Source organism: Thermobia domestica, chromosome 3, assembly GCF_964235325.1.
Source record: "Thermobia domestica chromosome 3, izTheDome1.hap1.1, whole genome shotgun sequence".
Classification (NCBI taxonomy): Eukaryota; Metazoa; Arthropoda; class Insecta; order Zygentoma; family Lepismatidae; genus Thermobia; species Thermobia domestica.
In genome coordinates this window covers 327,318,573-327,335,451 of record NC_137456.1, presented here as the reverse complement: position 1 = coordinate 327,335,451, position 16,879 = coordinate 327,318,573, and the positions used below count along the sequence as shown (strand labels likewise).

At 36.2% G+C, this 16,879-nt stretch overlaps 1 protein-coding gene across 8 annotated transcripts in view; it reads right to left on the bottom strand.

The window, feature by feature from the left end:
* Positions 1 to 16,879, bottom strand: part of SCCRO4 (DCN1-like protein SCCRO4) — a 92,226-nt gene that overhangs the window by 14,964 nt on the left and 60,383 nt on the right. For all 8 annotated transcript variants that reach the window (XM_081752693.1, XM_081752689.1, XM_081752688.1 and 5 more), the window contains 3 exons: positions 15,193 to 15,293; positions 10,330 to 10,474; positions 6,940 to 7,048 (listed from right to left, as the gene is read on the bottom strand). In XM_081752693.1, coding sequence (XP_081608819.1) covers positions 6,940 to 7,048; positions 10,330 to 10,474; positions 15,193 to 15,293 — 355 coding nt within the window. The remainder of the gene's footprint in view (positions 1 to 6,939; positions 7,049 to 10,329; positions 10,475 to 15,192; positions 15,294 to 16,879) is intronic.

The window sequence follows — 16,879 nt, the reverse complement described above, 5'->3', positions numbered from 1 at the left end:
TAGTGATTTAACTTCCATCAACTGTGGAGAGTGTAATTTAAACAATTAGGGAAACTGGATCAATTTGTGATCTTAAACTCTGGTCATCCTTCAACAAGTCGTTCAACACAAACATAGAAGCAATTTGTGAGTGTGCTGCTGAGAGTCCAGGTACACTCATGTCCAAAATTATTGTCGCATATCTATAACTGTCTTCTTGTAAGAATATAATTTGATAATGATTTTGCAGGGTACTTTTAATACTGATACTATATGTATAATCGGGAAATGTATATTTGTGGTAAGTTTCATAGGAAAAAAAATATAAATACGAAAATTAGAACGAATAAAACAAAATGTTGCTAAATGTACAAGAAAGTTTTATTTTCGCATGATTGTTCTTATTTACTGCTCCTTTGACACGAAATTTGCCACATACATGTCTTTGCCGATTATACACATACTAACATCATAGGAAATAACGTGCGAATTTGTTATCAAATTATATTCCTACAATAACATTCATAGACATGCGACAATAATTTTGGACATAAGTGTACATCAATTCGGCACCGTGGTCAAGAATTGGACCTTTCGAGAAGCTCTCTACAGCGTATTCTCACAAAAGATTTGCATCTTCATGCTTACAAAGTTACTAACCAGTTTTCTGTTCCTAAATTGTAAGGTATGGACGTGGACAACATGTGTTTTCAACAAGACGGTGCGACATGCCATACAACCCGAGAAACAATTTAATTACTGCATGACTCATTTTCTGGTCGTGTAATTTTCAGTTTTGGTAATCAGAATTGGGCGCCCAGATCATGCGATTTAATGTGTAGTCCGTTGGACTTTTATTTATTTATTATTTATTTATTTTTTTTTAAGGTATATGGTTTATGCCAACAAGCCCATGATCACCCACGCCTTGAAGGAGAAAATTGAGTGCTGTATCCACGAAATTCAGCCACAGTTACGCAAAACGGTCACGGAAAATTTCAACAAAAGAGTGGGTATATGCTAGCCAAGTCGTGGAGGCCATTTACCCAATATGCTATTTCACACATAACCCTATACTGTATACTTTATGAATCAGTAATATATATATATATATAAACCTCTGTTTTCTATCCAAATTATTTCTTGCGTCAATTTTGGGGCATCCAGTACAACTATTATAAATGGACTTTACATATTCTATGTTTAAACTATAATTTTGAAAAATCTATCCTTTATAAGAACACTTCGACCAAGAATGCATTAAACTAGCAGAGAAGAGAAAACAGGCAAAATTACGGTGACTACAAAATCCGAATGAAATAACTACACAAAATTTCGCAGATATCAGGCGGGAAACTTCCAAAACTTTTAGAACAAAGAAACGGGGTTTTTTGAAAGCTAAAATTAAGGAACTTGAAGATAATAGTAAAAATAAAAATATTCGGGACATGTATAAGGGGATCAGCGAATTTAAGAAAGGCTATCAACCTCGTGCTTATATAGTAAAGAAATCTGACGGGACAGTTCTCACTGATACGGATAGCCTCTTAAATAGATGGAAAGATTTCTTTGACGATTTACTGAACACGCAGCCAAAAACTAATGTGCGTGGAGAAAAGGAGATACACACCGCAGAACCGTATATTGCAGAACCCAATCGAATAGAAGTGGAAGCCGCTATAAAGAAATTAAAGAAACACAAATCTCCGGGGGTAGATGAAATTCCGGCTGAATTAATTTTAGCTGACGGCGAAAAATTGTGGAACAAGATACACAAACTCATTCTCCTTATCTGGAACAAGGAAGAATTGCCACAAGAGTGGAAAGAGTCAATCATTGTTCCAATTCACAAGAAAGGCGACAAAACTGACTGTAATAATTATCGAGGCATTTCTCTTCTGTCAACATCCTATAAAATCCTTTCAAATATTCTGTTAGCTAGATTGACCCCATACGCAGATGAAATTATTGGAGATTATCAGTGCGGATTTAGACGAAATCGATCAACTATCGACCAAATATTTACCATTCGCCAAATACTCGAAAAGAAGTGGGAATACAATACCCCGGTACATCAACTATTTATTGATTTTAGAAAGGCTTACGATTCGGTTAGGATAGAAACATTATACAACGTTCTTACAGAGCTTGGAATACCGAGAAAGCTAATTAGATTAATTAAGACATGTTTAAGTGAATCCCAAAGTAAAGTCCGGGTAGGAAAATTTTTGTCCACGAGCTTCCACGTCGAAAATGGCCTGAAACAAGGAGATGCGTTGTCGCCATTATTATTTAACTTTGTGCTGGAATACGCCATAAGGAAAATCAAAGATAGCAACCAGGGCCTAGAGTTGAACGGCATTCACCAGGTTATGGCATATGCTGATGATGTAAATTTAATAGGGGATGATAGGAGAACAGTAGAAATAAATGCAGAGATATTATTAAACGCTTGCAGGGACATGGGTTTAGAAGTAAATGCACAGAAAACTAAATACATGGAAGTGCGTCGGGACCGTAATACGGCAAATTGTGGAGGCGTAAAAGTATTAAATAATACTTTTGATAAAGTGGATACTTTCAAATATTTAGGATCAATATTAACAGACGAAAATCATATTCACGAAGAAATTAAATGTCGACTAAAAGCAGGGAATTCGTGTTACTATTCGGATCAAAATCTCTTGTTGTCGCGAATTCTGTCGAGGAATTTGAAGCTTAAAATATATAAAACGATAATCATGCCTGTTGTTCTGTATGGTTGCGAAACATGGTCGCTTACTCTGAGGGAAGAACATAGACTGAAAGTATTTGAGAACAGGATCCTGAGAAGAATATTCGGACCCAAGAGGAACGAGAATGGGGAATGGCGAAAGCTTCATAACGAGGAACTACATAGTTTATACGGTTTACCCAACATTGTTAGGGTCGTCAAGTCTAGGAGGCTTAGGTGGGCAGGTCATGTAGCTAGAATGGAAGAAAGTAGAAACGCTTTCAAAGTCTTGACTGGTAGACCCATAGGAAAACGACCATTAGGAAGACCTAGGCGCAGATTGGAGGATAATATTAAGATGGATCTCGCAGAGATAGGAATACAAAGTAGAAACTGGATCCAATTAGCTAAGGATAGAAGTCAGTGGAGAGCTTTTGTGAACGCGGCACTGAACCTCCGGGTTCCATAGGCCATAGAGTTAGTTAGTTAGTTATAAGAACACTTAATTTATTTCTGCGTATTGTTATATGAATGTTTCAATTAAATAAAAATAAAATTTAATCGAAGCGAATACTAATATGTGTTACAGTTTTCGCAATATATATCACTGTCTTCATCAGATACATTATCCTTAATTATTAATTATCATTATTCTTATGATAGAGATCTGGACTCTAGATTAAGATATATATATACATAGTAATACTTCTTTCAGGTAATTCGTTAACTTCCATGCTGTGTCTTACTTCGTATTATGCAGAGTTCAAATTTACCCAATTTATGATCCGTACCAATGATCTAGCTACAGGATTTTTTAAGGCCGTTTAATATCAAATATCCACTATTTTGCTACCATATCAACACAATTAAAGTTTATGTACAACGTTAACTTCAATCTAGCATTTCAATCATCAAACATTTGTATTTATCTCTACGTCAATTAATTGCATAACAAAATCTGAGAAAACGCTACCCTCCGTTTTGGCACTGTGCGTACCAGGGTAATACTCTAGTCACTCCACCCTTGTAACGCTATTGATTAATGTGTAGCCCTAAAATCTACAGTGACTCTACGAGTTTTATTAAATTCCTAACAACTCAGCTACACACTTTTAAGCCAAAAAGGAAATTTATTGCATACTGTTGTTTGATGCTTAATTAATACTTACACATCTTTACACATACACATACACAAACAAACAATTCAACAAGTTCATAAAGAGAGCAGCTATTAAACTACATATACAAGCTGTAAATAAACGTACAATTAACATAAACTCATAATTGAAGAAATATCTCATTAATGGAAATATTAATATTCCCACACCGACAATGCTCGGGAGGAGATTCCTAATACCAACATAAAACTAAAAGTACAGACCAATGTGGGTGCACAAACGTTTCCTTTCGGAGTTATAGGCTGCAGAAAACATGAAAAAATGAACTTTCATAATTCATAGCTCCAAAACTATGGGACCTCCGTAGTCGAGTCAAGATGTCACTTAGGAACTAATATGTGCGCTGTCCAAAAATACATTTTTCAGAATCCTAAGGTACTCACGCAACAATTTTTATAGAGGAAGTTTGGCTACGGGCATATAACTTGAAGTACTCACCAACTACCTTTCAATAGTCATGATAGTTTCAATAGTCCAATTAACAGTCTAATTTCATCTTTAGTTTTGAAAAAAAAAAAAATAAATCTTTAAGTTTTACGTCCCACGATTATGCCGGTTAGATTAAAGGAGACGGTGATTATGAGAAATGAATGAAATGGTTGAATGAAGAAAGTGGGAAGAAACGGGAGAACCCCGAGAAAACCACGAGCACGGTGTTTGTCCACCACAAAGTCCACACGGCGCAGATCGAACCAAGGACCCCAAGTACCGGAGGTGAACGCTCTACCACTGAGCCACCGTGACCCCACCTTTAGTTTTGAACGACAAAAACTTAAATTTCCAGCACAACCAGGAAAGAAAGAAATTTTGGACAGATTCAGTATTATTATTTCATTCTAGTATGATAGAGCAATGACAATGATGTTTGAAAATAATTTTAAAAAATCTTCCCATAATTCTCTCTAAGAAACTGACTGTTTCTGTGTTTATATCTTGTCTATACCCCTCTTGATTGAAGTACCAGGAAAAACAAGGAAAATAAAAAAAATAATAAAATAGGGAAGAATAGGTAAAACAGAAGTGTCGGATACAGTAGTTAGTCTGTAATAGTAAGAGCGGAAACTTTAGAACTGGAGACATGATCTAGCATAAGAGTTGAAACGTATTCTGTGAGATCAGTGGGATCGTTAGTCTGAATATTCTTATAGAAAAATAACTTCAAAGGGTCAGAATAGGAAGCTACAAGGTAACCAGAAAAGGTCTTGCCATTTTTGATGTCCCATTATTCATGCGCTCCCAGAGATGAAACGAAATGGAGCACGTGCCTGCCAAGTGATCGGGCGGGATCTGACCATCAACCTTCAGTAATATAGGCATTTGCGCGCAGAGAGCAGTCATAGCTCGTCCAGTGTCAAAGAGAAATGGAGCTTTCGAAGCACCTTGTTTGCTTGTGTTTGTTATATCACTTTAAAGTCAGTTGCCGCATATGCCAGGCATTTGGGGAGAATGCCATAAACGAGCGCACCGACAGGCATTGGTTCCAGAAATTCCGTTCGGAAGAGGATGATTCTTGCAGTGGATGACCACATGTGTTGGATGACGAAGCCCTAAAAGTAGCCATCGAGGAAGACAGTGGTCTAACGTGTGATTAACTTGCAGAAAGGTTTCATGTTTCCTCTGAAATAATCATACTGCACCCGCATGGGATAGAGAAATCATACAAGTTAAGCAAGTGGGTTACCCCACACACTGTCGACAGCTAACAAGGAACGAGTGGCAGCTTGTTTATCCTTGCTCACTAGGTACCTAAACACAGAGGGAAAGTGAGTTCTCTATGATGATACTCGTAAGCGTACCAGACATTGGTTGTTGCCACGTGACCCTGTTCCTCACATCTCAAGACCACCTCTACACCCTCTGTATGATAGAACTGTCGGCAAGTGCTACGTCACGAGCTCCTTTCATCACTGCTGACCTCTATTGTCAGTAGTTGCAAAAAGTATACCGTGCATTGAGGCAGAAATCGGAATTGATGAATTGCAAGCCTGTGCTGTTCCTGCACGACAATGCCAAGCCACATGTGGCAAAGAGAACCCGGGAGACCCTTCAGCAACTTGGCTAGAAGACACTACCACGCACTATATTCACTGGACCTTGCGCCAACAGATTACCACCTGTTTCATTCCCTCGACAACCACCTCCAAGGGGAATCCTTCACAAATTAGAGAGACCTTCGAAACACACCCACAGAATTCTTTGCATCCAAGACTGTCAAATTTTATCACCGGGATATTGTGCAGCTGCAAGAACGTTGGCAAGAGGTCTTGGATGCTAATGGAGATTACTTCGTACCGTCTACTGTATTTATTTATCACTGTTCTAGAACAGCAAGAACACTTTTGGTTACCTTATATTTAAGGACTCGACATCGTTAGGTGGATGGTAATTGTGTACTTAAAAAAAAAAAAAGAAAGTGTCAAAAATTTATTGGATCGATGCATAAGTTCGTGCGGTTCTTATATTTTATATTTTATTTTTCTTCTGCTGTTCTGTTAATTCAAATACAAATACAACGTAGACATAACATTAACATATTCTACGAGTATAACATACATTGCATACATTTTACTATCACTCACATTAACTCACAATCACTCAGTGATGTATTCACCACTATCTATTATCTTCTGTCAACGTTCAGGTAGCAGTTCAATGCCTCGCCTGTAGAACTGTTTTGGTTTTGACTGAAAGAAATATATTAGCCACTGGTCAAAAGACGCTTTTCTGTGCTGTTCTTTCAGCAATTGCTTCATTCCCGTACACTGCACAAATTGTTCTTGCAGCTCCTGCTGCACTGGATCCTCAGTTAAATTCGAAGAGTAAAATGTGACGAAAATAATCACTTTTCTCAACTTGACATTCCATATTAGTTTGTCTGAAATATATACAAAAATACGTTCACAATCAAGGAAACCTGTGTTTCACAACACACAAACTCCAAACTGTGGTAAAACAACGGAATAACGATAAACAATCGCTTCACGCCGTATTGTTACCAACCCAAAAGAAAACAGCATGAACTTATGCATCGACCTTAATACTATCTACCCAAAAGAGAGAGAAACTTACCCTAGCAAAGTCATAAGCGTATCTATATATACTTTTAAAAGTTGTGGGTTCATTAAGAAGTGCCCTGAGGTAGTCCATCTTCCCTTGCAGCTTTGGAATTGTGTCGCACCTATGGGATATTAAAAACACAAATATTATTCAATGCTATAATAAGGTTAATAAAAATATTACCATCTATAAAATTCACAAATTACTTGACCAGGAAAAGCCCTTTTTTCTGCTTTTTTTTTTTTTCTCTATGAATAATCTGCGACGCAAAACATATGATGCCGCAAGTTGCAATGACATAAATCTTGTTCAAACATATTTTACTTATTTGAAAAAACCCACACAACTTTACCTTTGACAGACAGTTTCGTGTTGGTTATCTTAAAAAATGCTTCCTTCCTCAAAACGAAATGGGGATACACAAGTACTTTTATTCTTTCTGCAAATCGTGAGCCTGGATTCAACCTTCTCCTTTAGTTCCTCTTTCCATTTTGTAATAAGTTAATAATCATTGATATACTTATCGTTATTAAGATAATTAATAAGCTGCATGTTGAGCGCATTTTGCTTGTAGTGGGATAAATCTCACTGTCTTTCGCTTCAAAGCGTCGCTAACACTAGACAAAGTTATTACAGGTGTGGCACTGACACTTGTATTCACTTGGTCTGCACTGACACTGGTAAGAGACTACCAGCTGGACGCACAAGAGTATTGTCCACGGAAGTACACGCAACACCAAAAGTAAATGCCGCTGATGCTACGAGTTCAGGATTAAATGTCTGCTACAGCGGCGACTCCGTGGGAGGTGGCACTTCAGACGCGTCGTAAAGAACGGTATAATGCACTGGACAATCTTACGTATGTGTCCACCGTGACACGTACACTCCCGGGATGTAATACTGGCGGTTGTGGATACTGGAAGGCAAAGAGACAAGGAAAACCTGGACGGGAGAGAGAAGGGGGAGAGGGGGGCTCAACGGTGGGATAAGATGGATGAAATCACTCGAGATCCCCACGCGCACAGACATTCTCTCCACAGCTACCCTCTTACCAGCTCGAACGGAGTTGTTTCCACCTGGCTTCCAGGTTTTGTTACCCTATTGTTTATTATTGCTAACGAGATATAAATATTTTAGCGCCATGTAAATTCGTTTTAATTGTGATTATTATTATTTTCTCGAAAACTATTATTATTTTGTGAAATTATCCTCATGCATGTTATTTTATTCCGTTCGATGTGATCTATAGACGGATAATCAACTTCGGACTTCAGTTAAACAGAAAATAAAATGTAAGAGTTCTGATAATTTTAAGCTGTATTTCATTTACTATACTAGTGTCATAATGAAGAGCTACATCAAGATATACTTCAGAGTCAGTTTCACTTCAATATCCTTATACAGCGTTAATTTTTAAATTTACAAAGTAACTGATTTTTTTTTCTTTCTTCAATTTTCTCGAAACCTACTCATGACTACACTCATGAACATCATTTAGGTCAGCTCAGTATGATGTATCTTAGGATTTTTTTTTTTTTTCGTTAAACGCTAATAAAATGATTGATTTTTTACATTCATAAATTCTTCTATCCACACTTTGCAACTCCGTACGTATGTACAAAATTGTTATTCATATGTCTTTATGTAACTCTTTCTCAAAGGACAAAAGTCGACCGGTTGGTTTGGAGTTTAGTCTCTTTTCAGCACTAAAATTATAAGATAAGAACCTACAGCTTAACATAAGATTCGAACTAAGTGAAATCCCAACAGGAATTGAATCCGGTTTCCTGAACCGAACGTGCGTATTCTAACCTTAAGAGAACTCCTTAAATCCTCAGAACACTAAGATGAGGCAATTTTTGATACATGTATATATTTCTAGTAAGAAACGAGTTTTGTTTTCAAGAATAGGCGCCGCTTACTTTGATTGACTTGCCGAACATATAGTATGGATGTTGTGCTATCTAAAATATTGAGAACTGTATAACTATTGAGTCTATTGTGGCAAAACAACCTTATTCTTTTACGAGAAATTTTAATAGGTCCAAAATGACCCATCTTGGCGTTCAAAAGGTTAAAGGACTGAAATATTGTGTTAAAGAAAATAAAAACAGTTTAACTCTGGTAAAAATTGTTAGGCATTCTTTTACAATTTTACGTTTGCTGTATCTTCTATTCTTTCCACAGCAACTGCTATCTTTAAGGAAGGATCGCATAAAGACCTGATAAATACACAGTGCCTCAATTAGGAAACGAGACTGACTTCTTTTGCTGCCAAGTTTTTCATAGTAGTGAATCTTGCGTGTGATCTTGGGAACATGTGCAAACCTTTCCAGCTTAACTCATCGTTAGTGTGGGGTGTTACGCGGCTAAGTATAGACTGATGTGATACCTCGTCTTCGTTTCAACAATGAAACTAAGAGTGAATATCAAGTCCTGTGTGCGCTTAGAGAAAACTCAACGGAAACATCTCAGATGTTGAAAACGGTTGGATATTTGTCTTTTTCTTTGCTCACTTTTAAATGGCGCAGCTGGCTAAAAGATTGTGGAGATGAGCGCCCAGGTTCACACAGGTCTTATCAGACCAACTGAGATCTTCGACGAAATTCGGGATTACAATTTTGAATGACTCACGTAGAGGTGAATAAGCAGACTGTTCGCTTTAAAAAAGACGATTTTAGGAAACGGAAGCTAAGTGCTCCATTTCTTAATGGAGGACCAGAAACTGGAAAGAGCACAGTAATTGTTCGTGAGCTTTCGTCCCAAGAAAGAAGTGTATCACCTCCAGCCGCATACTCGACAGAATTGTCTCCTTGTGATTCTGTCCCTAAATTGAAAAGGTTTTATCTGTTCAACAATGTTTCTACCATTCCGAGAACAACAACAAGGACTAACACCACTACAGTCTGTGACTTACATAAGTCATTCCATGATTTATTGGATCGTGCAAAGCTGTGTATGGAGAAAAAGGTTCCTCCTTTGAATAAAAAATCGAAGTAAGTTATTTAACTTATTAATTAATTTTTTTACAAACTCAGTATCATCTTCTAATTTATATATATATATCAAGAACCATTTTGTACATTCATACGGAGCGCTGAGAACGTATTTTTACTACCTATACAAAAGTTCCACGGAAATTTTATTTACGTTATAGTTATGGACAAAAACACTTATTACACTTCAATTATATATCACGATTATGAAATCTTACAGAGAACACACATTAGCTGATTGAAATATACTTAAGTTATTATAATGAGTTATGGTGAAAGATGTGTAAATTTTAACCAGTAAACTGTGTAGATGATACATCATTTAACATTTAAATGGCCCACCTATGGTACTCACCTTAGTTAAAAATCTCTTACAGATGAATGAAAAGAAAGAAAAAGAACTTACTGTAAATCGGTTAACCCTTTCAACCACTCTTGAAGAGTAAAGAAACCCATTTGTCGTGCATTCATTTTCCATGCTAATACCAGCATTACGACGTTCTCTGGTTCCACTCCGATATCTTCACAGAATTTTTCCATGCCTTCAGGGCCTGAAAGGAAAGATAAATATTGAAAATCATAAACTTACAGGTGGACAGCCCTGTCGAAATGGTTTACGACTATTTTAGCAAGGCGCAGTCACTCGTATGTTTTGAGAAATTATTTAACCAAGACTTGTTTTCTGTTATTCAACTTCTCATTACATTGCCATTAACCAGTTTCATGACGCCATCGCATATCTCCGTTCACATCACCCAATAGCTACTTACCTTTTCATTTGATACACGAGTGATTTATTGACCTTTTAAAACAATGATTGTAAAGAATGTTCTGGGAACAAGTTTCCATGAAATAATTGCACACAGATAAATGTTGGTTTGGGTGGTCAATCCTGAAACGCTATTTTACATTAGAACCAGAAAATAAATTTGTTTTATGTGGTCAAACTGCAAAATACACAAGGGTTAACTTCTAAATAAATATACAGGGTGTTTCAAAACAACACCGAAACATTTGGGAGGTGATTCCTGACACCAAGATAAGACAAAAAGTACAGACCAACCTGGGTGCAGAAATCCGTCATTTCGGAGTTATAGGCTGCCGAAAACATGAAAAAACTAACTTTAAAGGTCCATAACTCCAAAACTATGGGACCTACTGTAGAGGGGTCAAGACTTCACTTAGGAACTAGCATACGCGCTATCCAATAATACATGTTTCAGAATCCTAAGGTACTTATGCAACAATTTTTATAGAGGTAGTTGGTGAGTACTTTAAATTATATGCTCGTGGCCAAACTCCCATTATACAGAAACTAGATTGTTGTAAATGTAAATGAAAGCTAATATGGAAATAATGCACTTAGTATTCAAATTACTGGCGAGGGTGGGGGGCGGGTTAAGAGGGTGACATTCACTTTTGTAAAGAAACGGAAATATCGCTGGGCGATGTCTTTACATAGACTGCAAGATATAATGCATTAGCATTAATTTTCACTGGATTATTGTTTATTAATAAAGCTGTTGAGAAAATAACGAAATTTCAATAAAATAATTTAGATATTTTAAATTGCACAGAAGGCTGCATGACTAACTACGGAATTCGATCTTACCGATCCTTCCAGCTGAGTTTCTTCATCTACTCGTGGCTGTGAAAACTTTTTACAGGGTGGCCAGTCTTATACCTAAATTCCTTCTAGGAATTCACAATCCAAACAAATGTAAAAGCAAATGACGAAATTATAAGAATAGAGTGACGTAAAAGTAGAGGTAAAACATACTTTTAACCAACACCAGAAACAGAATGCATTATATGAAGTAGCTAATCCTTAATAGATTATGATTTTCATCTCTTCAACTTCTATTTATATTTTCAATCTCAATGAGCTAATTTCGTTAAAAAAGAGGAAAAGCAAGTGTAAAGTCTTTTTTGTCTAAAGTTGAGATAACCCTTTTCGAAATTATCTTTGTAGTTAGCTGAATTCACTTTCTAAAGCACAGTTTGTTTACGTAATTAATCCCTTCAGTAAAAAGGAAGCGTCTCAGTCCGTGAGTAACGCTAATTCCTAATAGTTCAAGTCGCACTTAGACTCCAATAGATATCGCTACCGTGCAGACAATATACAGATTTAAAATTATTGTGATGATTTAAATGAAACTTTAAACACTGCATTTTTTCAATTTATATATTTGAAAATATGACAAAGGCCGTAACTATATTTAATAGTAGTGCTACAGTAATAACATTCTGACTTCAATCCAACTTACACTGTATTCTAACTAACCAACTAACTAACTGTATGATCTATGGAACCCAGAGTTTCAATGTCGCCTTCACAAAAGTTCTCCACTGACTTCTGTTCTTAACCAACTGCACTCAGTTTCTACTTTGTGCTCCTATTTCTAAGAGATCTATCTAAATATTATCCTTCCATCTGCGCCTTGGTCTTCCTAATGGTCGTTTTCCGATTAGATTGCCAGTTCAAACTTTGAAAGTGTTCCTACTTTCTTCCATTCTGGCTACATGACATTCCACTTGACTTCTAGACTTCATGACCCTAACAATGTTTGGTAAACTGCAATAAAGTTCGTCGTTATGAAGTTTCCGCCACTCCCGCTCCTCTTGGAAATAAACTGTTTTCTTGTAATTTAGTCATTTGAAAATGAAGAGTAACGATACTGAACAGCGACGTGATTATTAAGATTAAAAAGTTAAATGCAAACAACTAGAATTTTTAATTACGCACGACTTCAACCTATAACGTACGGCAAGCCGAAAGCTTTTAGGGAGCAATTATTATTATATAATAAGAAAGTTCTATTGGCCTTCCCCGCTGGTCTGGTCACACGCGCTTGTGGTGCACATGGTCCTAGATTCGAGTTCCGGTGGAGACACTCGGTCAAAAAGGCATAACGGCCTTTTTAGGCCAGCCATCCTGATTTAGGTTTCTCCTGGGTTTTCTGCATTGAAACCAGGCAAATGCAGGGATGGTACCTAACATACAGGTCCAAGGCCGTTTCCTGTCTTCCTTCCCCTTTCCCTGGATAATGTGCTCGCCGAGAGACGTCATTCTTCATGCGTGACTGGCTTAAGGCGGTAGATGCCGGTAATATAAGAAATATCTATAAATAAAATAAATAAATAATAATTGAGTACTTCGCTGATGATAATGATTGTCAAGAATGAATATTTTTAAATCTTTTGCAGGTATTTAGACATATTTGTTTATTATTTACTAACACAGTTTTAGATACATTTGTGAAGTTATTCACACTGCAAAGCAATTAATAAAACACGAGAAGCTGATTTATGAAAGGACGTCAGTTAGTTTTATGTCAAGACACTAATATTAGTGTTTACCTGGTGAAACTGGGGACGAAGCATTATATCCATCAGATTATAGTGTATATTTCTCAGCTATCTTACCCAATGCGCAATTGCAGATTTATAAGCTACTATTATAGATTAATATCACTAACCTTATTTTTCATTGTCACTATTCGACAAAGGTAGAACAAGCTAAGACTTTGAAGATGATATATCAATGTCAGTTAGTTGCTCATCACTATATATGCCACCTCAAGATATTATGATGTCCATACGACCTTTTGTTAAAGCATCTCGTTCCTAGTAATAAATGCCAACGTTTATAATATGTTTGACGAATCCTTCCCAAGTACGTGGGCGTCATAACAGCAAAAGCTATTTCTACACCATTAATTCACATTATATGGAGGCAAACGAAGTACCCTGTTACTACATGCTTTCAACATCTCGCCTTTAAAGTAATATATTTTCAGGCTGTTTGTGCTTTTCCATTACCTCAAATAATTCGAACTTTTTCATATCGTGGGAGAATGACACTTCATTCCGTTGAAGCCACTCTATTATAATCATTAACTGTTTCACAGCGTATTTTATTTATTTGAACGCTGTAGTAGGGAGCATTGTTCATGACAATATCAGATGAAGATTTACTAACACTAGCCTATATGTGCCTAGGAATCCTAATGTGATGTTTACATTCCTGATAGGAGTTCCTCCCCGCTGGTCTATTACGGAGTCCCAAGTTTGATTCCATTGGGAGAATATACAAATTTAATTCCACAATCATTCCCTTTCATTAAGCATATGTCATCATCAGCTAAAAGGGCATAACCGTTGGACGTTACACTAAAAAATATCATTCTTTCATTGGTATGAGTGTTAAAAATACAGCGTGTTCATAAAAATACTATCAAATTTTAAAATTATGTTACATTGCTTTGGATAATCGAATTTAAATCAAATTGGTCACATTTGAAATTCAAATTTTTGTGCATGTCAACAATGGACACAATAATGTCGATAATGGACGAGATCAAACAGAAAAAATAAATTCACTCATGTTTACTTTGTGATTAGTTGATATGGGTTCATTGCTGGGCATTTAGCAGGCAATTGCTGTTTCTGCTGGAGGTCATTTGGGAAGCTTTTATGTTTCTGTACTGTTATGCCTTGATGTGCTAACGCAAATTCATTTCCTCTCGTTGAGTTGTGTTGTTGTTAAAGAATAAGTATTAAGGAGTTGTGGCAAGTTATGGATTGGACGTGCAAGAAATGACGATAATGTCTTCTACAATTGGCCACCAAGGTCGCCTGACTTGCTGGTCTATGAGTTCTTTTTATCGGGTTACGTAAAGGAGTGTATCTATGTAACCCCATTGCTTCAAAACCTGCAAGAAGTGCAAGTTCGTATCAGTGCTGCCATTCAGTTCATGTCATCAGATATGTTGGAGTGTGTGTGGCGTGAATGGGAATATCGTCTTGATATCTAAATGTAGACCCCACGAGTGAGATGCCATGTCTATGAGTTATAGTAAAAATATTTGAGTTTTCTTTTCTTTCTTTCTTTCAAATGTGACCAATTTCATTTAAATATGTTTATCCAAAGTGATGTAATATTACCTTAAAGTATGAAGGTACTTTTATGCACATGCTGTATAACTAAGAAGACTATCTTGACTTAAAAGTATGTTTTCTGCGTACCGTAATCTATTTATATTAAAAGAAAGGCCCGGAAAAAGTCCAAGATACTATTCACTCACTAATGCCAGACAACATAAGAAACTTTTTCGAAGTGGAACTCCACATAGTACTTACTACACATTTCTTTTGCTCCATGATTCGAACACACTGTCAAACCAACATCGAAAATGATTCTGTACTATCGATCTCTCTGTGCCTCTTTATTAACACAACTCATAATAAATACACAAACTGTACTTACCTAATGTATCGGGATCATCTGGCGTTGTATACTCTCGAAACCATGCAGTGCATCTTTTCTGATTAAATGCAGAATCATCAGATTTTGAATAACGTCTGGAACTGAAAAAAAATAATCACAACAATGATAATTAATATATCAATTTAAAAGGTTCACAATACAACAACTAAATATTTTTTTAGGCAAACTGGTGAACATACAAATACATTGGTCAAACATCAGGTACTTTTCGCACTATTCGTTTCCGTTGGGCTGCAAAAACATGTTATACATATGCAACTTACAATGGTTGTTTTCAGATGACTCCTTAAACATTATAATAAAAGAGAGAACTGTAAGGTTTAGGAAGCAATAAATTTTAAAGAATAAATAGATGAAAAGTATGGTAATGAAATATACTGCATTAAAATAAATGAGAATGTATTTGTCGGCTTATGATTTCTGTACCTAGCAGCCTTACTGTTTGAAAACTTGTATTTTCGTTCTCAATGGATTACTGAATATATAAAAATGTCAAGAATTTGGCACTACCAACAGTTAAAGGGTCTTCTACCGCAGGAATATTATTGGCTATACTTTCTGTATACACAGTATCCTTCTTTTCAAACTATTTTTTCCATTCCGTACTTCCAGCTTTGCACACAAACCTACTAAATTACAAGGGAGAGGAACTAATTACATATTCTACTTGCTTGAAGGTCCCGTCCAGCTATTAGATACGTGGATTATTTACGTTTGAATATTAAATTTAATCTGTAAATTAATTACGTTTGAATATTAAATTTAGTCTGTAGATTAACTATACGAATTACTTACAATATCAAATAATATTTTCGACAAAGTGGGCACTTTTAAATATCAAGAATCAACATTAATAGACCAAAACCATGTTTAGAAACAAACTAAATGTCAACTATAAGCAAGGAATTAGGGTTGGTAATCCGTCCAAAGTCTTCGCAATTTTGTCGAATCTGAAGCTTAAAATATAACATAAAACTTTAGTAAATGAGGCATTCAATTGAATCTTCGGGTTTTATAGGCCACAGAATTGGTAGTTGCTTAGATTAACCACTCAAGCGGTAGTGACGTTCTGACGTGTCAAGTGATACGAAACACGATGGGTTTGACGTGTATGAAAGTCATGACGTCTTTCACTTCTCACTTGACGTTGGTACTCTATTTTCAGTTTTTGTTGAAGTGATTTTGTAGGCTTTTAAAACTGAAATGGACTGAGGGCGGCAGCGTACATATTTAAACACTACATATATGCTGAGGGATCGTGGCCAGGCGAGGGAAGCAACCACTTATTTGGTTAAAAATATTTCACACAATTTGCAGAACTTTGTGACAGTTTAAACAATATAACAAACGATTATGATCTGTTTGGGCTATGCTATCATCTACTTTAACCTATTAATTTAAGGTGGATTATGCTTACTGTATCTTTCTATATAATATATTCTAAGGTCAGACCATTCGATTAGAGAGTAATATTCGATCAGGTTTACTACCAATACACGGTTCCCACTGAAATTCTACACTGATTTCCCTGACTTTTCCTGAATTTTCATGACTGAGTAAGCAGATTTTCCACGACCTGCGAATACTATCATTTATAGTTAAGTTTACAAAAATCCAGTTTTCTAATCTGCCTTCACCATCTCTACGCTCTTCTTTTAGACTTCCT